The 24,878-nt window shown below is 37.3% G+C and overlaps 1 protein-coding gene across 1 annotated transcript in view; it reads left to right on the plus strand.

The window, feature by feature from the left end:
• Window positions 1-544: 544 nt before the first annotated feature.
• Window positions 545-24,878, plus strand: part of LOC104463154 (gamma-aminobutyric acid receptor subunit beta-2-like) — a gene marked incomplete at both ends in the record, with an annotated part of 28,445 nt that continues 4,111 nt past the window's right edge. Inside the window, one exon of the mRNA XM_010075372.1 lies at window positions 545-765. Coding sequence (XP_010073674.1) covers window positions 545-765 — 221 coding nt within the window. The remainder of the gene's footprint in view (window positions 766-24,878) is intronic.

Genomic DNA, 24,878 nt, shown 5'->3' on the forward strand with positions numbered 1-24,878 from the left:
TCAGAGACTTCCCATTGATTTCAGTGCCCAGGGGAAAATTAACAGACTTTGAAAAGATTTCAATTTAGAGAAGTGATTGGGTGGTAACTGCAACTTCAGAGATACAAGCCCTGATTTAGAGCTGTTATTGGTTATGGTGGAGACCATGAAATGAAATTCAGATCTGTGAATGTTCCTGTTTCCCAGAACTCCCAGGCTTGTAAAGTGCTACAGAAATTGCAGACTCTTAAATGTCTGCATTTTTTTTTCACATTTTATTTTTAAATATTGAAATGGGAACTCTCAAGTCATTAATAAAATGTAAATATCCCTTCTTTTCTGTATTCTTATTTCTGTTACTAGGCATACAAAAGATGTTCAATACGGTACAAATAAATAAATCTACTTATGGAAATTCTGAATAAAAATGTTTGCATTTAAGAACAGTCACAATAAATAAATGTGTATTTGTTTTGTTTGGTTTTGGGTGTGGGTTTTTTTTTTTTTTTTGTATATGTGTGCTGTCTGTTTCAATGCAAACTTTTTTCTGTTTTTGTAATCACAGGACTATACCTTGACAATGTACTTTCAGCAAGCGTGGAGGGATAAGAGGCTGTCGTATAATGTAATACCTCTAAACCTTACTCTGGACAACAGAGTAGCTGATCAGCTATGGGTTCCCGATACCTATTTTCTGAATGACAAGAAGTCATTTGTACATGGTGTCACTGTGAAGAACAGAATGATCCGTTTGCATCCAGATGGGACAGTCCTTTATGGACTCAGGTCAGTATGAACCATTTCTAACTCTTCTATCTTTTACTGTTTTAATCATGGCTTCAAGTTAAAACCCATTCTTTGCCTTTTTTGATGCTATTCTTTTGTTTGTTATATTCTACATAACTGATGACATCCCAGAAACATTTTTAACTTAAGTATTCTAAGAATGGGCACAGATTATTTTTTTAACATAAATTTTGGAGATAAACTGCCATTTTTAGCACAGTTCAGACACTTGTATTAAGAACAGATAAGACTGTAGATATTATTTTAAATACTCATTCTGGATTAAAAGTCATTTTTAGAACTGCTTCCTCAAAGGAATTGAAATTAGAAATACAAAATGAGGATTAGAAGAAAAAAGGAAAAATGTGTATGACAGCTGAATTGATACTTTAACTAAATGATATATTTTATAAATACTTTTGAATATTAGATTGGTTTGTATGATACCCAGATCAATCGATTTTCTGATTTTCCCTAAAATGAGGTATGACTTGAAAATTTTTTCAGCCTGGTGTTGTTATTGTGTGTGACTGTATGGAGAGTGGTGCCTGGAGAAATCACCAGAAGAACTTCACTCCTGAGAAGTTCTGAAAACTGGGGGAAAATGTCTGTTTAGCCATGTTTATAGAAAAAATAATTACTGAGAAAGCGATTTAAATGTATTCCTGCAAAAGGTAACTGACAATGTGGCGTGAGTAGGTAACAAAATAGAAAGAAAGCATTGACTGGGTTAAAAAAAGAAAATGCTGCAGAACTTAAATCTGGAATGTCTCATGTTTTCATACTGAGAATAACATGCAGTTATAATTTGAGTAAGTTAATTCTTAGAACTTTTATTAGTGTATTTATTTCATTTTCAGTGAGAGTTTTCTGTTGTGTGCCTATACCTATTACATCAAGAAGCATGCACTTTTCTCTTGGTTATTTTCTACCCAGCTATAAAGGAAAGCAGCACAGTCAAGTTCTGTCACTTGAACAAACATGGACCACGAAGTTCATGTCTAATTAAGATCATCTGTTACAAGTCACCGGTCTGGGTGCCTTTAGTTTTGTTATTGCACTTTAACGTGCAGGTGTTTCTGGAAGTCTTTGCCATGAACTACGTCAAGTAATGAGACAGCTGAGCAAATATAACTGATCTTGATATGTATCAATATGTTTCTCTTTAGAGGCTTTTTCTTAGAACATGGCTACTTAAACTGGAACTCAAATGTCTAAAACTAAGTCTTAAGCTCTCTTAGGACTTCAGGTTTAACACATTTGGCATTTAACTTAAATTTTCACATCCAAAACTGAAAATTTCCAGGGTGATAAAGTTTAGCCAGTCACTTGTGCCAGAAAGTACCTTTCTCAGGACACGTGGCCTCTAGCTCTTGGGTAGTAATCATTCTCCTTGAGACTGAGAGAGACTCCGTCAGTTCTCTCACCACCGTGCTGGAGTCAAGCTTCAAATGCCTCCTGGCTGGATGATCCCTGGACCCTTGCAGTCTCTGCCAGATGGTGATTCACCTCCAGAAAAGGCGAGTGAAAAGTGCAAAACTGTTCACTTAGCAGGTACTTCATAGGATCATAGAATGGTTTAGGTTGGAAAGGACCTTAAAGATCATCAAGTTCCACCCCCCCTGCAATGGGCAGGGACACCTCCCACCAGCCCAGGTTGCCCAAAGCCTCAACCAGCCTGGCCTTGAACCCCTCCAGGGATGGGGCATCCACAGCTTCTCTGGGCAACCTGGGACACTACCTCAAAACCCTCATCGTAAAATATTTCTTCCTAATATCTAATCTAAATCTACCCTCTCTCAGGTTTAAACCATTACCCCTCATCTATCACTAACACTCCCTGATCAAGAGTGCCTCCCTGTCTTTCCTCAAGACCCCCTTTATGTACTTGAAGGGTGTGATAAGGTCTCCCCAGAGCCTTCTCTTTTCTAGGCTGAACAAGTATGTCTATTTCTAGCTTTATCTTTTTTCTTTCCAGTTTGTAAGATTTCTATCTGCTTGTCCTTCTCAGGATGTAGCCTGTTTCCAAGGGCTGCAGAGGGGGTTGCCAAGGACAAGAGACAAACCTGAGTATCAGTATAGGTCTCTCATGGTTGGATAATTATCCTCAAAAACCCCTTCTTAGTTAATAATGTCTTAGTTATTAATGATCCGTTGACAAATTTTTCTGATGAAATGTAGATCCTTCCTCCTCCTCCTTCGACTCAGCTGAGCAGGTCTCAGAAGGGCTTTCTGGCTAAAATGTCAGTCAGGCACTGGGGTGAATGGGGCAAATACACATGCTGGTAACACAATGGAATTATGTGATTGACCTTAGTCTGGTTTTGCCTTCACTGGACCATGGGGCAGTCAATGATATGGTTCTGCTGTTAAGGTTTCAGTTTTATAGCTTTAACTTTCTATTTAATCTAAAATTAATTCTAAGTTAATGTCATCTAAGTGTCCACCGTAGTGATATATTTAATGCCTGCTGATTTCCACATATCTTAAAAATGCCCGCTTAATATTAATTTCCACATATAATAAAAAAAACCCAACCCTGTACATTTTAACTGTTCTGAAAATCACTACTGTTATTGCTGCATTAATTTACTTTAGCTTATAATTTCAGTGGCATATTTTTACTTTGAGATGCATCCTACAAATTGAAATTCCTTTAAATATCAGTCTTAAATTTTAACTTTTGCCTCCTCATACATCTATATACCAACAGGTGTGTACAAATGTATACACATACACACACATATACACATATGTTTCTGTGAACTCTGTTTCATTTACCTTGATTGCTGCAACCAAATTAATTGAACTGCAAGTGATCTTATTACCAAAATGGTAATGGATGAATGTAACCATCCCATTCTTTCATGCCCCTATAGTTTAATTTCTATTTTGGATATAGCAAGTGGTGATCCCTTAACATTCTTCTTTTTTGCTTTTCCCAACAGAATCCATAGTCAGTATACATGTCAGATCTGGTTAGATTTCACATTGTGAAGGTAAATTTGAAGAAGGAGTAGAAGGCACTTTTGTATGCACCTGGATTATGCTGCCACGGAAAGAGGGGAGGGAGAGAGAAATGGCTGATGATGAACATAGACATCTATATGGTAGTTATGGTGTCCTCATAGCCCGTCCTATTCACTGCTACAGGCATTAGTTAGGGGCATAACTGAACTGTGACCGATTTTTTACAGAGAACATGATATACTGGTTACTTTTAGGTTTAGAAGGATATTTATTTCTGAGGAATAGCTGACAGCTATTTATGTTTTGCAAGAATGATTTTTTTCACATTCCAGTTGCAGTATAGTATTTACAAATATGACTGAACTTTCTTTTTTTCAATTTAAAAAAATGTCTTGTTTCATATTATTTTCATATTCCATCTGGCAAGAAAAGTCGTCTTTGCTGCCAAGACCAGCACATTCAGTAGATGATATACTTAAATCACTGAAATGGTAGAAAATTGCAACATATAGTCTTAAATGAAGAGTCATTACAGGGAAAATTACTATCTGTTGGTAGTTAAGATGACTTGCAATAGGATATTAGTGATTTGGCAATGTTTGTAGAAGAGTCAACCAAGAGGACCAAGGTTCAGATCTAGGTGTACCGTAGGTTGAACAAAGCTTGAATAAGATATGCAGCCACAACTCAGGAAAAGAGATGGCTTTAATTAAATTTCTGTATATTAAAATATCTAGTTTATATAACAAAATGGACAAAATTTTGCTACAATAGATAAAATTTGTTGTTTCTTAAATTTATTTTTTATATATAAATAAAAAAATTTCCCCTGACTTTTGACACCAACTCTCTTCTAAAATGCAGGGAGAAAATTCAGCTGTCTTCTGGTCTATTCTGTGTAATTCTGGTGAAGAATCCCTTCTTTGATTTTTGCAGCCTGTGCAAGCACTGGACGTTTTCTGAGGTTTTTTTCCAGGGTTGAAATGCAAGATTTGAGAAGGGAGATGAACGAGACCCTTCTGTTTGTCAATTTGGAATTATCACTTTTTGTGTAACTTTCCTAGTGTGTCTGTCTGGAACTCATCCCTTGGCTGAAAGGGAGTGTTTGGGTGTTTGTCAGAATATGGAGGAAATTAAGTTTAGAATACTAGGATTATGTATGCTTGAAGGAGTGTCTGAAGACGAAGATGTTTCATGAGTTTTTGCACCATTAACAGGCTGTTTTTAGAATTATTTACTCTTACATACACTTCTCCTGACAGTCCTCACAAGTGAACTCTGAGACAGTGGGTTAGTCATTGAGGACCGGTAATTCCCTGACGAGGAGTGTTGTATACTTTTGCATCTCTTCAGTAGGCTGGTGTTATGCTTTCTGTAACTGAAGCTTGTGGGTGTTTTCACTGAAAAATAGAATATACACAGAATTTCTGATAGGGGCAACGGCCTGTGAGGTGATGACATTTCCATCCTTTTTTAGACATGAAAAAAAACAAAAGGAAGTAGAACGGATTAGTTTTGTCAGAAATTAAAGACTTGTCCCATTTGAGAGCTCAACGGTTTTATTTGCCAAGATTTATTTAATACATTGCCAACGATAAGTTTCCAACACAACCAGCAATAATTCCTGTTTGACTGATATAACCTAGTAATCTCCTGTAACTGAGAGAATTATGTGTCTTTGTCCTCTCTTTATTTCTTGCTACCAGCATTGAGTCACATGAATTCAAAACAGTCCTGGATGCTTGGATTTTGTGTTGTCTCAGCTGTGCCTTCTGCTCTCTGCTCACTCAGTAATTCAGCTGCTTGGAAGTTTTCACTGTTACCAAGTAAAATAGATTCTCCCACGCTTCTCTTTATTAAAATAGCCTTGGGCATTTTTGTAGTATTAATAGACTTGTTCAGCAATTTAATTTCTCATATACAGTTTATTATATCCAAAATCTGGTGGACAGTTTAGAAAGCAATTGCCTTTCTAACTGCCTTTAGTTTTCAGAACATACTGTTTGAGAGGTGAATTGTTCACACCAAACATCCTTCAGTAAATCAGCTGATCTTTATTTTGCTACTTGTTGCTACTTTTCTTTCTTTTTTTTTTAATTTTCTCCAAATAGGGCTTATTTTTTTTATTCAAATCCTAAGCACAATTTGGAGGTAAATTTCCATTTTTCAGTTTCAGGACCATAAAATAATTAGTGCTAGCTGGAATTAAAATTGCATCTTTGGACTACACATAAGATTTAAAATATCCTAGTAATTCCCAATCTTCCTCTGCAAGAAAGCGCTGGAGAGATCCATCCTACCTTTTTGCTACAAAAATATATTTCCACATGGCGGACAGAAGTTTTTTAAAGACATTTTAATGCTCTTTCATGCTAAGCAAAAATTTTCTCAGAAATAGAGCATTTTTATCTTTCACGATTTTGGGATTTCAGAAAGAATAAAAAGGACCTGGGCTTCTGTTCTGGGGGGAGGAAGATGTTATTTTGTGTGCTGTGTTCCTGATCATGGTAACTGTCCAGGGGCCAGGTGTTTCTGGTTCCATCACATTGATGCCTCTCTTGGCTGTGCAGCCCTCCACTCAGACTGGGGTCTTGTCTAGCCTCAGAGGAGAAAAGGAAATAAATGTGATAATGAGGTACCCTGTAGTGACAGAAAAAGCCCTACAGTGAGGTGCTGTTCTATCACTCTAGTATATCAGCTTGAGCACCAGCTTCCTCTTTCAATAGCATCTCAAAGGAGTGTTGCCAGGTATAAAAAATGTTTATCAACATAATGCATATACTCATGAGTGTTGAAAGTATCATACTAGGGACATCAAATCACCAGTAAAGGCGTAATGTGAATTTGGGGGACAAAAAATGTACATGTTAAATAACAATTTGAAAAATACATTAACCGTCTTAGACATTAGACCCTTTTACTGTCTCTTTCCTAGTGATTTTGGCCCAGTGGAAAGGCAACGTGTCACACAACCACACAGAACTTCAGACTGAAAATATTTTCTTGAATATAAAGTTTCAGAAGTTTGTCTTAAAATACAGAAAATAAATGGCACGGTAGCTTTCTATTGCCCCAGTTAGACATACAAGCTTTCTTAATTTCGGATATGATTTCTTGTCATTCTTTTTATCTCATGTACACATGTAACACTAGATGTCTTGATGTGACAATAAGGGCATGTACAAGCATTGCAAGGAGCACGTGAAAAGTAGTTTGAGTAAGACTTGTTTGAACACGAGGATCTCAGTACTGTGAACAAGTGTTTCCATTGTGTTAGCTGGGTAATCTTTTTGTGCTAGTGCTCATGCTCATAGGTGCAATTCCTGAACTTACAGTTGTTGCAGTTAATTCACAGTCTGATGTGCAGTTGAGTTTTGGACAAGAAATGAGGTGATTTGGATTTCTGTGTCCAAATTGTCAAGGCTGTTAGAGTATACATACCCGTCTATAAGAACCCTTAAATCTTGCATGCAGGTGTTCAGAGCAGGAGCTTTTTGAAAACAGGCAGAAATAAATGCAAATTTAGTAAAACATGGTCTCAAATTGAAGTCATGTAGTTGTTGTGAAGACCTGAAAAACTTTGAATTACCTATGAAGAATGCTGCACAATTATGTAGCATTTTGAGTACAAAGTATCATCTGCGTTAACAAGGAAGCGTTACCACCCCAATCTCATTATTTGGAAATCCTAGGGCACTACAAGTCAGATACCAGCTCTTGTCTTGCACAGTCAATGTAGATCCAGCATAAGGAAAGGAACTGGAATCCCAGTGTGTTACATAAGTGAATTAATTGTTGTTGTAACCAAACAAGATATGAGCTCTGGCCCAAGGTATGTGCCAAGATCCTGTTTTCCTTACTCATGCAAATAGTTCCAATTAAGGTCCCAAGGAATCCAGCACAGAAATACTACTAGTGTTACTTCTGATGGTATATAAATGAAAGACCTGGACTCTTGTTGTGACATGAAACACATCAGCTCACCTGCCTCAGTTATTCCATTTAGTAAATTGGAATACTAAAACCTACCTTTTCACAGGGGTGTTGTGGAGATTAATTAATTAGTTTGTGAAGTGCTTTGGTCCCATAAAACACTACGTAAGTGCCAAGCATTATTATGAAGAATTATAAAATGCCAGCCTTCATGTGCACCTTGGGATCGCTGTTTTATTGATACAAATCTGTTCCTTTCTCCTTAGAATCTCATTGTTCCACTTTTCCTATGTAGAAGACCATACACAACATGAGGCAATTCTAGGAAAGATGCAATTTTTGGAAAAAAGAAGAGATCACGGACTGTCATAAATATCTTTTCCAATCAAGGACTCATAGATTAGAGATGCATTTTACTGTAGGATTTGGGATGGTGTAATTTCAGACCACTTCCATCCACAGCAGGAGGGAGGGTAGTTGGATTTTAAATACCTCTTCTATCTGAAAGAAAACAAAGATATCTTTCTACTTCAGTTCCTTTATTAGATCTTAAGTATGGGATAAGTATTCAAGAGGGTCTTTTGCTTTTACTTTATTTGAAGTAATTGTTAAATCATTAGTATGTGAATAATTAATTCAATTAAGCTTAATAAGGAAAAAGCTTTAAGTCACAGGAATCTCTTCCATTAAAAGTGCTCTTATCCAAGATTATTACATTGCAATGAAGTGAAAAAAAAATTGAGTTTTATTGCCTAACAGACAGACTGTGGCATTTGTTCTATATTAGCAAGAAAAACTCCATCAGCTGTAGAACCATGTAATAGTTTAATTTGCTGCAAGGGTATTGCTTATTCCAAAAACAAATAGAGGTCATAAAACATTTAATCTTGAACTGAAATTTAAATATTAACATAAATTAGAATTACAGCAATCTATCTTACTTCCATTCTGTAATGTGTTCTATCGTATCATTTTAGTTGGTAGTTGGTCATCCTGACAATTAAAATTTTAATATAGGAAAGACATACATAAAATCTCAGAATGCTCTGGGTCAAGACTCAGCTGATGAGATGGAAGTCAAATGTGTGTATAGAGACATGCTTAAATTCCTGATATATATATTTGATATATAAATACAGTGCATGTATATATTTATAAAGTTCAATTTAATATATTTTTTGTCTAAAATTGTGAAAATTCGAGATGGATGTCATAAGTAGGGTCAGGGAGCTTTATGACTGAAATGTTAGGGCCTCCCATGTGTAAGAAAAATAAATGTTGTGACCCTGTGTTTAGAACTAATAATGCTGCTTTTATTTCCCCTGTTTCTGTGGGTCACAAATAGTCATGTCCTAGTTGTTCTTGTGATTGCACAGATGAAGTTTTTTCTTTTACACTTTTATGAACATTGCCGTAAGACATTGTTGATATACTATTTCTTAAATGAAAGTAGCATTTTTTTTTCTAGCAAGTGTTTTATCTCAAGGTGCAAGTACTTGGGCTTATTTTTCATTCCAGTGAAATATCTAGTTTTAGTGATTTTTTTTTTCCAAAAAGTTTTCCTTTATTTTTGAATGCACTTTGTGTGAACAGAATAGCTGATTTGTTCACCCACTGTTTTATCATATTTTGCTATCGAGCTTTACAAAAAGATAAAGTGGTTTCTGAGAAATAAGAATTGCCTGAACTCCTAAAATTATTTTTAAAATGTTTTTCCCATATCTCTTGGGCCTGTTTTCCGTTTCTTTATTTCTCTGAAAATGTGTATTTCTTATAGCCCTCAATGGGCAAAACAGCTTGAGGAGACCATTTCTTGGAGCAATATCCTGTCCTGCTTGGAAGTAGAGAAACTAGGATAAGTCACAAGAAATTCTGGGGGGTTTGTGCTTCTGGATAAGTTCTCCAAACTCCAGGGAGTGTGTAAGCCTCTGCAGAAAAGCTGTTTTAAGCCATGTTTGTCACTGATCTTTAGGTTATAAAGCAGGCATTTGCATTAGCCATTCAGTGAATGGTTTGGGTTTTATTTTCTGTAAATCACTTTTGGAAGACAGCATTGCTTTTTTTTTTTTTCTACTACTTTTTTCTTTCTGAATAGGCATCCTAGAACAATCCCTGCTTCTGCTAGTCTAGAACCCTGTAATTTGAGGAGAGAGAGCGAGCAGAAGAAGTTTGGAGAAACATTCATTTAAATTCACTTGCATGTGCCATCTGTATGAGCAGATGGGAAAAATGTCTCAGAGCCAGAAGGAGACTGAGATCAGATCACAAGGAAAGAACTACATGCAGACACATTCCTACTGTCAGAACAAAAAGGACCTTAGCAAGTACCTCAGTGACCTGACCTGGAGGCTGGTCTCTCAGAAATTGCTGTGTCTGTAGCAGAAGATGTTTCAAGGGACTGCGATCGATACCATACAGGTCCCCGTGGCAGGTAGCCTGTGGACACTCATTTCTGGGCAACTGCCAGAAAAGAACAAGTGTTCAGGTCCCTAAATTATTCTCACATATGAACTGTAAATCCATACTCAGCTTTTCATGGGAAGGGTTTGCCAGAGTGCATTATCCTCCTCAGCTTCTGAATTGAGAAATCATTATGTTTTCTCCAGCTTCATATGGTACAGCACGTCATTCTTGAGTCTGCAATAAATGGAGACTATCGAATATACATGACATCCTTCAGCAGGTTACAATTCCTGCTGTATAATGGCTATTGCTGACAGTGAATGTCAATTCACGAACGCTGTGAAAATCGTTACAGCTTTTAAGTATGTCTTCATTTACTGACAAGGGTCTCTCTCTCGGGACTGTATTTTAAAACTCTGACATTTAAAAATATTTGCTCCAAAAATTTATCTTGAAAAGTGAAAGGCATATAAAAGCATATGAACTCTTTATGTGAAAAATCTACTTTTCCCAATGCCCTGTGCAGGGTTGTAAAGGCACTGGGGATTATAAAGCTAACATTTATTTCAACTTAGAAAATGTAGAGATAGACCTTAGCAACCACTGCAAGACAAAGTTATTTTTACTGGAGGTGTTGCATGCCAGTGCTTTGCCTATTTAAAGTGCTTATGGAAAATGTGTTCAGTATATATTGAAAAATGTTATGGTGTGTTCTAGTCAGTGTCACATTGGAAAAAAAAAAAAAAAAGAGGCATGAGTACCTGTTGGGGAAACACTTTGCGATCTCTGTTTCATTTGCATTAACTGAGACTGGTGCAGCATGGGTAGGACCAACTGTTCTAGCATTTATTTTGCAGGTTTCCCTCTCAGGGAGCATAACTTTTCAAACCTGCTTTAGAGTGTTACCTCAATTCTGAACTTATCCCTGCTTGGAGATCTCTGGGTAATCTCATGCTAATTTTTACAGCAGTTGTTACTGGTGGAAATGCTAAATTAGCTAACAACAATTGGTCTTTCTGTGTGTTGTGTTTTTGGTGTGTGTGTGTAAAAACCAGGATGTGTGTTCTAGAACAATAGCCGTGCACCTTAACAAGGCGATATAGCTGATACTGCAAAGGAAGAAACACTCCAACAAAATTTTGAATGCTTCTGCTTGTGTGGGAGAGCAACAAAATATTAATTTACCAGGATCATAGGGATTCTCAGAGTCTATTTCATTGATATTTTTACCAAAATAGTACACGTTTCAGGCAATGAAAACCACGCTTAGAATTCCCCTGAACTCAGATGACTAAAGAATGTTTGCATGTGGTCAGCTGAGGAGGTAAATTCTTTTTGGACCTTGCTGATAAGTTCTATTCCTTCAGTAAGATTTAATCATCTGGGTTTTCATCGTATCATTGTCTCTCTAGAAGGTGGCTCATATCTGCTCCCTTTGGTTTTGTATGTAAAAAGCAGAGATGGTAATCGGTGCACAAGATGGGAAACAAGACAAAGGCAAGGAGGTGCATACTGAATATTCATCCCTTTCTCCTTTTATTTTTAGTTATTCACATTAGAAGCTTATTTCATAATTACATCCCAGACTACATTTTATTCTTGGCTAACAACTGAGAATAAAGCACTGTGCATTTTTAAACGTGGGCTGTTTCTAGCAGAGGGTCTCCAAAGCGCATATAATTCTAATGTACAAATGCTGCCTTATGGTTACCCTGAAATGCCTTTGGATATTGTTTCATAGTGTTAGTTTTGCTGGAGAAAGGGCATGTATGACAGAGACGAGATTACTTTTGTTGCTGTTGGATTTTTAAAGAGGTAATAGAGCAGCCATAAGAAAGATATGCTATTAGTCATTTTTGTATAACTTTGGTATGTTTTCAAGAGAATACATTCACAAGATGAAATATTTATCTGCAAAAGAACTGTGTAAAGGCATTGCTGTGTGATAAATAAACAACACCACCCCCCCCCAACCGAACTGAGTGGTTTATTTCCTTTTGGAGGAAGAGATACTGAAGATATAGTCAAGATTAATTACTTTTTTGTAGCCTTCTATGTTCAGCTTCTGACGCAAGATGTTTTTATGTCATAGAGAAGAGGCAGTATAATTTCACAGGAATTATTTCCATGTCATTAAGACTGAAGAATTTTGATAAAATGCTGGATGCTGGTGTTCAGGAAGGTGATCTCAGTTTGCAGTTATATAGGTCTTTAATACTACAAATACATAAAACTTAACCTGATTAAAAACCATCTAAAAACCTAATGTGTAGGGCTATCTCAGAATCTGATACTGTGGTGTTATGTTCTTTTTTTTTTTTTTTTTTTTTTTTCTGTGATAATATTTTTGTTTCCGTGAGTACTGAAGGTATTTTTCATTTATTGAAGGAGACAGACTCCCATTCCAACTGTCTTATCTGGTCACATCTTGTCTACTTCACCTCATTTAATTTTCTTTAGGCTTCATCTTTTCATTTTATTTCAATACAGCTTTAATTTCAATACAATTTATATCTGTGATCTGTGGGATTGCTAGGAAAATAGGCTGTGTCCTGGTCATACAAATAATGGTAAGACTGAATAAAGACACTGAGATTGTTAGCAGTGGGAATGCTACCCCACAGAACCGAACACAAGAAAAAGGGCTTGGGGAGTAGTATCTGTTTAATGTCAAGAATGAAATTAAATATTAAATGTTACCTCTGCTATTCATTATAGCTATTAGAGAATCTTATTAGTAATTTGTTGAGAGGAAAGTATAGATATTAGACCAATATAAGGCGATTAGGAAATACTTGACTAATAGATGCAATGCCTGAACTATATAGCTTCAAAAATGGAAAGATAATTATGATTTAACCTTTTGAAAGAAAAAAAAAAAGCATTGATAAAGCAGTTTTTCTCACTTAGATTTTTTTAATTAATTTGCATTTGTTAGTGCAACAAGTAGCAAAAGCAGCTTTTAGTTTTGCTTTAAGTAATGGATCTAATATCACTACTATAGACCTTAATTTCCCAACCCTGTAAAATGGTGTGTGAACGTGGTGAACAATATTGTGCCCGTGTCAAAACCCAGCATTATTTCTAGAAATAAGGTATCCTGATACTGTCAGACTTTTAAAATTCCATTTCAGCTGGGAGAAACGAGCAGAAAATGAGGGTTAATTTGTGTCCGTTAGTTTTGACAGGGATGAGCAAGTGAAAAGTTTTATTCCTTGCAGGTATTTGTTGTTCAGCCATCCTTACCAGCCCTGGAAAATACCATGTTCAAAGTGCTTTTTAAAAGATATTGGCAGTTCAGGCCTAATGTGACAAAGAATCTTTTATCCTCCATCCTGAAAGTCTGATATCAGTTAAGAGAACAGGGTGTCAGCTCTGTCCTCTGTCAGAGGATTTCTCTACTAAAAAAGTTTTCCTGAAGCCATTTTGTAGCCAGGAACATGGGAGAACTCCATTTAGATTAGCAAGTGCCTCTCAATGCTGGCAAAAAGGGTCAATGTTGGCAAAAACTTTCCCCTTCCCTTTCTCCTTGAGCATTACTTTTGATTTATTTTCAACATTGAATAGTAGTGAAAATAAACTGGATAGGTAAGATCTGTGGCTGGCAGCATGAAGGTTTCCCCCCTTGATTTGTAATTGATCAAATATATTTTCGTCACTGGTGGAGTTCTATTGCTTCCCTGTGGTTGCTTTGAAAATGCATTATCCTCTCCCCTTCTGGCTTTGCTTGACTCTACTCTTCTGCCTCATCACTGTGTGCTCATCCAGGCTTTCTGTTGAGCAATTTCCTAATGTAAAGTCTGCACAATCTCTAAATCTTTTGGAAAGCCAGTTGTGTTTTTGTGGTCAGTTTTTCATTCAATTACATGTTTATCCCATGAGTCATCATTTTCCTCTAAAATTTGTGATGTGCTCTGTTTTCCTCCTTATCTTAAAAATTGCTTGAAGTGGGGGGGAGGGAGAAGGGCTGCCGTAGATTAATAGCATTAGGTTGTCAGTTTATCTTCATGACATGCTTCTGCTTACTAACTACTCCTTCAAAATGCATCGTTTTCATCTACCTCCAGTGGGACCATTTTCAGAGAATTGTTTTTGAGCCACTGTGACAGCTTCAGTAAATAGTGAGTTTTAATTCATTTGTCTAATGAAGATTAGGATCTTGGCTAATGACTACATAGTCATAAGTGATGATGCTTTTCCCTCCTACTCCCTCGTTGCTTAGGACATATATTAATAGTGCAGATGGTAGTGGCTCAGCTATGTGATACTGCGCTTCCCATCTCCTCCTCTCATGACATTTACACCGTGGAAAGAGGGTGTATTGCCATCTCCTTATTTATGAAGATTTGTGATTCATCACCTGCTTTTTAAATCAAATACTAAGATTATTACTTGTTGCTAAGAGGCAGAATTTGGATGTGTGCTTTCTTCTTTTAAGCACACCTGTGCCAAGCTTTGCCTGAAAACTTCAAGCAATTCACAGCCAGAAGCACTGAATTTTCATCCTCATCCCTACCGACAGCATGTGAGACTTGCAGTGCCTGCTTTCTGTGGGTAACTATAAGTCGTTCCTTATGCATTAAAAAGAATAACAGACTTTTCAGTCTGTAACCTAGCCAAAACATAAGCCTAGATTTACAGGTATTTAAGTTTCACTGAAAACATTTTTCGAATTACTAGAATTCAAACATGATTTGTATGTGACAGAGGGAGAGTAAATACTTTTCCTGCTTTTTTATTGTTTTTTTTTCTTACTCATACATTTATTCATTTTTATGGTTTGCAGGAAAGAAGAGGAAAAATAATTCAGGCACAACTAATAATGGCAATTCCTTAATATGTTATTATTTCTTCAATGTCATCTACCTCTTATGACCATCCTAGTCACCAGGTTGCTTCTTTCACAGAATAGTATTGCCATTTCCATGTTCAAACATTTTCTGGGTTTGCTCTTCTAAAAAGCCGCGGGTTTTATATATTTTACACATAATTTGAAGGCTTGTTTACTTTTAAGGGTCACTCCTGGGTTCCAAATCATTATTTGGAAATACTAGGGCAGTTGGGTTTGGTCTTCATGCTTTATATTGCTCTTCACTGGTTTGGGGAAGATCCTGTGTTGCAGGTACAATCAAAGAAAATTCAGGATTATTCTTTAAATGTCATTTTTGCAAACTGAGAGAACAGTTCTTTTCCTGTCAATGAGAATTCTACCTCTGGTGTCTCCTTATCAAGTAAATACATTGTCTATGGCAATACAGGGATTAATGCCTCTGTACTTGAAGCTGCTTGCGAGGGCAGGGGGCGAGGGGGTCACAGGGGAGTGATGCTGAGACTGAGGGAGAAGGAGGAGTGGCTTTGAGGGATATCTTTGGCAGGTGTCAAGGTTCCTGAGATACAGACACTCGGAAATGTGAATGGAGAAGTGACCTAAAAAGGAGCAGAAAGGACCTGAAAGGAACTTGTTTTTCCTACGTACAGAGTTGTAGGCTTGCATCCAGTGCGTGGTTTGTTACCTAACAGAAGGCTTTGCATGATTCGTGGCTTTGCCCTCTGAGCGGGGTGCTGGTATTCTGAATTTAGGAGGCTCTCTGCTGTTCCAAGAAGTTATTAAAACCTTGTTAAGGCACTGTAGTCGTGATTGAACCAGTTGACTAGAATACTGCTTTATTTGAGTAAATGGAAGGCTGAGACAGATGCAGTGCACCGCAAATATGCTTTCAGCGTCATAAATTTGAGACTGTTGACTGTGGAAAATTCTGGAAAGTACAGCAGTTTTGAGGAAACATGTTATCACCTCCGTGTCTGTATCTCTATGAAATGTGGATTACAGTACAAGCAGACTCCATCTAACTTCTGAAGGCCTGCGTTTTTACTGCAGTACTGATGTTCATATTACGAGTCTTCTCATTTGTTGACTTGGAGGAACATCAGTCACCTCGAAGGACCTGTGCATATAATCAGGGAAATGCCTTCCTGATGCTCTGAATTTAATTTACTGAGTTTGAGCATATTTTGTCCTATTATTTATGTATAAAAGACTTTAAGTAAAGCATGGGAGTAATTTTAGAGTTTTTTTTTTTAAAAAAAAAAAAAGAAAAATAGATGCACTTTCTACAGCAAAATGTTCACTGTAAAAAAAAAAAATCCGTGAATACAGGGAATGGCTCCAGGACAGGTCCAGCATGTGTCAGATAAGCATTTATTTTCTCATCAAATCTGTATTTGCTGTATTCAAGGTAGGACTGATATATTTCAATGCAAATAACTTTGACTATGGAAACGGATGGATCTTTCTAGCATTAATATAGAAAAGAAGGGACCTTGGTAAGATTGCTGAAGCTTGTCTTAAATGAATACAAAATGTATTTATTAAAAAAACATAATCTGTAGCAAAATACAATAATTAGGAGGAAAGTCCTTTTTTTTTTTTTTTTTTTTTTTTTTTTTTTTGCAGTGTATGGATTATTGTTCTAGCCCCTGAGATCTAGTTACTGAGAAGTTTCAAAGTATTATTTCAGAAACAGAAAAGGACCAGCTGAATATCAAAAAGCAGCCTCTATACAGCTTTTGTGTTTCAGTTTCTGATGTTCCGATACATAGCTTGTAGTTCTTCTTGCCAGTATGCTGCATCTAGTATTTCGGAAGCTTTGGGGGTGTTTTTCTGGTTTCTGTTTGGAAAAAAGTTATGAATGTTCTGTAGTGAAGATGAGGAAGAGAAAGGTCCTAACCGAACCTCCTAACTTTGGCACAGGAAGAGACGTAGCCCTTTGGAAAAGGTGTGGATTTCACCAGGATAGGTGGAGTTAACTTAGATGTCTGTTAATTGTAGTTATTAGGTTTGACTTATTGTTAAAGAAAAAAAAACCCAAACCCTGTATGCTTCTTTCATGCGTCCAATAAACCGTTAACTAAAGCTGAATTGGTCTGCAATGTAGATACTGATCTGGAAATGTTAAAGGAGAACATGGCTTCCTATTTTCAAAATAATATTGCTGCTACTTTAATAAGATTTGAAGTCATAAGTGTATTTGGTGTCTGAAATGGACCAGATATGGAATGGAGGATTGGTGGTATAAGCCCAACACAATAGATGAGACGAGCACTGAGGCCAGGAAGGACATGTGGAATGTGATAGGAGGCAGTTTTAAGTAATTTATTTTTTCATTGTCAAAGAAAAAAAAAAAATTTCTACTGGCTTAGGTTCCATGTCAGTATACCTGTCTGTCAGGGGAAAGGAAAGAGGGAGTACAGTCAGAAATAGATCAAAAGGGGTTTTCTCTACAGACCATCTACTTCCAGCCAGAGTAGGAAAAACATCAATGTTTGAGAAAAAAATGTGCAGAATAAACTGTTCATATTTTGTTCAAGTCAGACATATCTTAAAGCATTTACATGAATAAGAAGGATCCTCTTCCTTTCCCAACTCCCCATTGTAGCATTTTTATATATAAAACCATCTGTATATGTCTTTTTTTGTTGTTTTTTTTTTTTTTTCTCCCTGTCTGCAGGACCCTTACCTTACATGTATCAAAACTAATTTTTATTATATGTATATTGTTTGGTGGGTTTTTTCCCCTATTTTTGGTATCTCATTTCTTTGAGTGCCTTCAAGCCTTTAAATTTGTCCCTGTTCCAAGGAAAAACTTTTTCACTCATGAACGATAAACTCCATACTGTTCAATAATGACTAGTCTATGGACATGACAGTTGATGGAGAAAGAACTATTAAATCCTTCTCCCAAGGACTCACCTGTAATTTCACAGTGCCCCTTTTAATTCTACGAGACGTTCCAGGTCATTATGTATTATGTGGGTTGTACCACTCTAATATCTTGACCTAGGCCCCCAGTACTGCTGTGCCTACACTCTTAAGCACACGAGTTAACACGGTTTTGAAAACTGACTGTGGGAACTGGCCCATGATATGTTTTTATGCAGTGTGAATGATGTGCTGACATCAGAACTGTTAAAAAACCCAGTCTAATTACATTAATTACTTTTTTTCTAGTCGTATAATGGTAACTTTTTGCTGTAAAAAACTAAAACCTAAAAAAAGTGAGAAAAGATGATAGATTTACTGTTAATATATGACTTAAGAAGAATTAGTAAATCAAGTACTGTAAAGAAATTAGATTAAAATCATGGGAAAAAATAAGATTCTTAGGAAGGAAACTGCATAGATCAGTGCTAGGTATTAATAGGGGTCTCATGTTGTTTATGTTTTTGCCAGCTTTTGTTTTCTGTGTTAAATCTATAAATTGACTTAGGTGATGCAGCAGTGAAGTACAGTTCATGAATTATTGATAATAAAACTTGTGTAAAATCAAGGATAACAAACCAGGTGCTTTGTAGTACTTCTCAGTCATTGAAACTCAATTCTTGTTAGTCTGTTTGGCAGGGATTGAAAATATTATTTGGCTGCAAAAAAATAAAGGAAAGTGCAACTGCAGGGAGAAGCCCTACAAATCAGAAACAAGATGCATCAAGGAAGGATGATTTAAGGAGCATGTATTATTTATGTTGTTATGTGTGTGTATATATATATATATGTCTGTGTGTGAATGTATTCATGTGTTACTTGTCATTCGTGATGCATCTGAAGACAAAATTAAATCAATAGTATCTTTTGATAGGGCTGCAAAGTTGTGAACTTGATTGAATTCCTCAAAATGTTTCAAAGCTGTTTTTATTTTCTTCTTTGTAAATCATGCTTTCATATACTTTGAGACCCACTGTACTTAGCAAGCCAGATATTTCCAAGGAGTACTGAAAAACTAGGATTCCCATTTTCGTTTGTCTTTGGGTTGATTTTGGGTCCTGAAAGATGTGTTTTTAAAAATATCAAATCACGAAGCTTGCAGTCGAAAGTGAGGGACTGGAAAGAGGGGGGAAGCAAGATCCTCGTTACAGGTGTAATTTTGTTTGTTTATTTACTTTTAAAACCTTGTACATAGCCTCTGGAGATGCTGATCAGGTGAGGATACTTACTTGCAATTACTGTTGCATGCGTTGATGTAAACACAAGATTAATGGCAGTATGGACCGTCTCAATCTCACTGACATGTACTAACCCTTTACTTTTTGCTGGAGAATCTTTCATGGACAATCTGTCCCGTGGACTCCAGCTCCCCCTTATTGCCACAGGGGGTGAAGCATTACCACCTACTAACTACAAATAACGGTCATTCAGTAAAATTAAAAGTGAAATGATGAGTCAGCATCAATGTGCTTATCTAGCCAATGGAGGTTATATGTTAGCATAGTAGGTGTAAAGTCTGAGGGCAATACTTCAGATGCTTTGGAGTTTTAAGATCCTGTGTTATTTGTTTGTATTCTCTCTTTATTGACAGCTGATATTACAGTGATATTTGGAAGGATGTCAGTAGGGTGGAATTATCTGTTTAGATATGTTTCTCTTACTGTTCCCTAAATACCAGGGTGAAGCTGAAATGTTTATTTGCGAAGTGAGAGATATTGATCTTACGAAAATAGTCAATTACAAGGACATTTGGTTTATTGTACTGAATGATTACAGTCAGTTTAATCAATTGGTTCACTAGTAGTACAAAAAGGGGCAGTTTCTCATTCTCATTTTTGCTTGTTACATTGTGCTGGGCTTACAAGCAACATGAGGGGAGAGAGAGGGGGGGACAGCAGGGATTGTAGCTACATCAGCACAAAGACCCTTCTGATGTGCTTAGCCTGTCCTTTCAGCTCTCATCAGAAACATAAAAAAATATTTTCTTTATGTTGTGCAGCTGATTGATAGTGGCTGGCCTCTCTCAGGTAGAGAATGAAAGAGGTATCTGTTACCAGAGGCAGGGAGATCCATTTTGCAAGTGTACTTCAGGGCATGCAGGGCACGTTACAGCTGCAGCAGGTGAGGTGACTGTGCTCTAGTGGGTTGAACTGCTCAGCATGAGGCCCCTTGTGACACAGGAGATCCGTGGGGATGGCTCAGCTTGTTCTGTTCTCTGAATCGGAGTACCTGGTGGATGGCAGTTTGGTTTTTAGACCTATTCAGGAAGAGAGGAATGGGAGAACATCTTGTTTGTCATCAGTAAAAGCAGAAAAGAAGAAAAAAAAAGCCAGAATCTACATTTGCTTAAGACTTGGTCACAGAGGTGGCCTAGAGTAGTGCTGTCTTGTAAGTTTACATAAATGGGGTACTGGAAATAGTCTGGACAATAGGGTGTCTGGACAATGAGGGTGGTGAGGCAGTGGCCCAGGTTGCCCAGAGAAGCTGTGGATGCCCCATCCCTGGAGGGGTTCAAGGCCAGGCTGGATGAGGCTTTGAGCAACCTGGGCTAGTGGGAGGTGTCCCTGCCCATGGCAGGGGGGTGGAACTGGATGATCTTTAATGCCCCCTTCCAACCCTAGCCATTCTATGATTCCATAATAGAGGTTACTCAAAAGCACCAATATCAGCACACAGTGCTGTGGTTGCAGATCTGCTCAGAGGAGGATTTTTTCCCTTACCCCTTCTCTTTCATGGTAAGCCAATCACCCATGGTTGCCTGTACCAGCCACTTTGACATGCTACTGGAAACGTTTCTGGTGAATTTTGGGGAATGTCAAGTTGCCTGTAGACAGAAAATAGAAGAAAGGAAGAGAAGGTCATTACTTCATTCCTAGCAGTGTTGAAGTTCTGTTAGAGTGAAGAGGAAGTAGATTATGTTTGTGGGGTTTTTGCTGGAATTAGAAAGCTATGTGGTAGATTGTTTAATGGGGGAAAAACACAAAGTAAATGGTCTAACTGAAATCTTAGAGTCACATAGGGAGGCAGGGCAACTATCCTTGCATTCCTGGCCATGTGCATGAAAATTTCTACTCGTAATTGACTTAATAGTTAATAAACTTTGTCTGTTGTTCTACTATGCTTTACACAGTTTGCCTTTATTCTGACTGCTAACTGTCTCCCTGTTTGATTGCTTTTAATGCGTCACCCCCGCTTTAGGACAGGGAAAGTTCATTTTCCTTTTCTCTCAGAATTTTGTGAGGGTTAGAATTTTATGGGTTACTGCTTTGTTGTAAAGGTTCTTGAAAGAAACTTAATAATTTCACGTCTGAGCTAGACAGTTTTTACTGACTTTTTTCCACCTCTTTGGATCAGAGAGTAATTCTGCTTATGAAGAATCCACTTAAATTTATTATTTCTATTGACATTTCCCTGTGGAAAATGAGCCTTCTTATTCTGACTCACAAAAGCCAGAGGAATAGGAGCTTTGGACTCTTATCTTACTTCTTCTGTAAGAATTACTAAATAAGCTGCAATCATAAAACTGAATATGCCTTTTCTGCTGAAGGTTGTTTTGACTTTCACATTAATTTTTAACTTGAGTAGAACTTCCATTCTCCAGAATGGTGAAAATATCTTCCACTCAGATGTCTCCCTGAATAGGCAAGTAATTGGTAATATTGGTGGCATTTTGTGAAAAGAAAGGATTTTTGCAGGATTGGATCTGTCACAGAAAGTATAGTTTAAGAACATTGTGAAGAAGCAAATGCAGTTTCTGTGTGAGCTCGTCATCCGGAGCACAAGCTCTTTGCTACCAGAGGAAGGCGCAGGAGCTGCAGGTTCTGTAACACACCGACATCTGCCTTGAAGGTGGTTTCCAGGAGGAACCGGATCCAGCAGTTAGACGCTGGAGGTTGACTACAGCAGAGGTGGGAAGGAGAGGGTTACACACTGTGTTGTAAGACCCACATGATTTACCACTCTGACAGGGGCTCCTGCAGGAAACAAGACAGTGTTCTTCCAAAGACAAGTGTTGCACTATAGGGTGGAAGTGCTGCTGGAGCTGTTACTCTCTCAAGACATGAAGCAGTAGCCTGTGGGCAAAATTTCTACTATTTTACCTGTGATAATCTGTACTGCCTTATTTCTACGCTTGTAGCAGCAGTATGATCTGCACAATATGTGCATTGAAGCAGTACGTATTTTGTGGAGAAGATATTTCCTTTTTTCCCTAGCTCCTCAATTATTTAATTAAACATTGTATCTTTATCATCCTGGAATAAAAACTGTTAGTGTAGAGGATGTATATATTCACTAGAACTAAGCACCAGTTATTTCAGGCACTGCCAATTAATTAAAAAGGTATGGAATCCATGTGTCTCCTTAGAAAATTGTAGCTCTCTTCTATAGTTTAAGAGAGCCTGTATTAAATTTAATGTAATATCAGAATTGTAATTTAGCTATTTTTAAAGAGAATGCCAGAGATTTTAATCTTTTTGTACTCTCATGTATATGAAGTTGAATTATTAGCACGCCCACCCCTCTGCCCCGAAAGGTTGTGAAGAAGGTGTTTCATATGTTCTGAAAAGCAGTTATTCCATTTTCTTGAATAAATTTATTCATGATAAACTTTTTTTGCTGTTGACAAGGACACAACTGGCTGAAAGATGTTTTGTATATATGATTTAATTGTAGTATGCAACATGTCTTGGGTGGTAGCAATATGAATTTTTAAGAGAAAAAAGTTGAAATAATGCAGTTTTTATTTCAATGCTGACGTTATCTGAGGAAATAGACATGCAGTTTTCACTACCAGACTGAGGAACATGTTTTGGAAACGGAATATAAAACTGTGTTTTCCAGTGATGGTCATAAAGCAAAAGTACTACAAACTCTGTCTAAGTGGAGGAGAGGTACCAGCTCATTATTCCAGGGTTACTTATGTACTGAGTCACTCAGCCTTCATGCTCCTGTTGTTTCATTGTTCTGTAAGTCCTGTAGTTTTTAGCATTTTCCCTTTTATTTATTTTTATTTCTTTTGAAAGAGAGAAGTAGATGAAAGACAAGGATATGTATCCCAGTGATAAAATATTAAAAATTATGGAGTGCTCCTCTGAGTTCTTCTGCCATAGCTGCTGCATTGTGTTATATGGGTGTTATCTCCTAGAGGAGCATATATTACTTCAGAGAAGGACTTGAATAACTTCAGTCTAAAGCCGAGGTTCTTGTTCCAGCAGATTTTAATGTAGAGTCATGTGTGCCTTTTTGCAGGGATTTAAATTACGAGCGTGATGTTGTGGGTGAGTTTTGGACTCAGTGACAAGATAGTAGGCAATGCCATCTAATTCAGAGAACAATTTAGAGAGCTACATGTGGAAAGATATAGCAGAAAATTGGGCATCATTGCATGGAAATCTGCAACAAAATTCTGATTCTTCTGAGTCAGAATTCCTTTACCATGAAATAACAGCCGAATTCTCCAGTTTTCCATGACTCTTCCCAGCTGGCATGCAGATGGCACAGCAGGCTAATCCTTCAGCAGAGAAATGCAGGGCTTCTTCCCAAAATGAGAGGCATGTATATTTTAGTTTCTTCTTTAAATCTTGTATGCTTCTTTTACCAGCAATATAAACACCAACAAAATTTAATGAGGTTGAAGTTTCTGTATGTGTTCTGACTCCCCATGTTTTATCAGCTGCAAAAGTTTTTTCCTATCTTGTATTACATTTAGAAAATGCTTTAGCATATTATCCTTCTTATCCTTAACTTGTTTTATGGCTGTGCCTTCTAGTGTCCTTTAACAAGTACACTTAGTGCTTTCAGAGAATACCTAACCATTCAAGGATTGCTCACGATAGAAACAAGGGGAAAATATTGACATGTCATTAGATAGCCAGTCCCAAATGAGTAAGAAAAAGAAGCCAAGCTGGAACTTAGGTTGGAATACTCATGAAATGTTGGGAAGTGGTACTAGAAGAGAGCATGAGGCAGACTCTGTGTAGCCTGAGCATATAACTTATTCTCAAACTGAGACATCAACATCAGTAAAACAGTTGTGCTTTTTTTTTTCCTATGAAACTACACTGAGAAACTCTAAATGCAGTTTATGGTTGAAAGATTATAGAAGTCAGTAGCTGAATGTTCAGATTTAATGATGGATTTGTAGAAGCGTCACTGTTGTTTACCCTTTGCTAAAGCCAACTCTTAACCTCTGACTGTACACAGGAAGCTTATCTTGTATGTGAATAGGCATGTTCTCTATAGTTAGCAATAAATCTAATTTTAAAATAGATATGTTAGTATGTCTAACAACCTCGACACATGTCTAAATCCAATATTATTGTTCAGGAGAGAGATTTATCACATTAAAGATTTCCACAGGTTTGAAATTGGTTCTGCTGGCTGCTGGTGCCACCCATGTCTCCAGCTGTCGTGCAGCAAAACCATTTCCGAGAAGCAGAAGTGACCAGTGGGTTTAGCTGCAGTACATGGTTTCAGTAACTGATTCAGAGACTTTGTGACTCCCAGTCAGTGTGTGCAGAGGATTCTTATGAAGTCTGTGATAGAGATGCAGTCTGTTATAGGGCATAGTATCCTTGCAAGCTATTTGGGTTGCTCCTGATAGGGTTAATGGGGAGTCATAGTCTGCCTTCAGGCACGCAAATCTGAAGCAGAATCTCACAATGCTTTCGACAGGATGTATGTCCATACATTTAAAGGAAGAATTCATCTTTGTATTTTCCTGGGCTTCAGCTCTGTCTTTGACTCAATAGGATCATGATGTGCAAGTGCTAGAGTTAAGAGTGTTGTATAGTTCTCATACTACCACTCTACTCAAAGGAGCTATCTGAAATTCTCACCTTGCTCTTTGTTTCTGTTGTGTCTGTAATCCTGTAATTACAGGTCAAGGCTGCTTCCTTCTAGGGCAGAGATAAATTTTTGTTGCTGCTTATTCCCCAAAGTTTTGTAGAGCCACTGCAGCTCCAAGAGGGAACTGGATTCTCTCTATCTCCACATATCAACAGCATTGTTTCCTGACTTTCAGTGTTGTTTTATTTTTTCATTGGTG

The sequence above is a fragment of the Pterocles gutturalis genome, unplaced genomic scaffold (assembly GCF_000699245.1).
Source record: "Pterocles gutturalis isolate BGI_N339 unplaced genomic scaffold, ASM69924v1 scaffold19372, whole genome shotgun sequence".
Taxonomy (NCBI): domain Eukaryota; kingdom Metazoa; phylum Chordata; class Aves; order Pterocliformes; family Pteroclidae; genus Pterocles; species Pterocles gutturalis.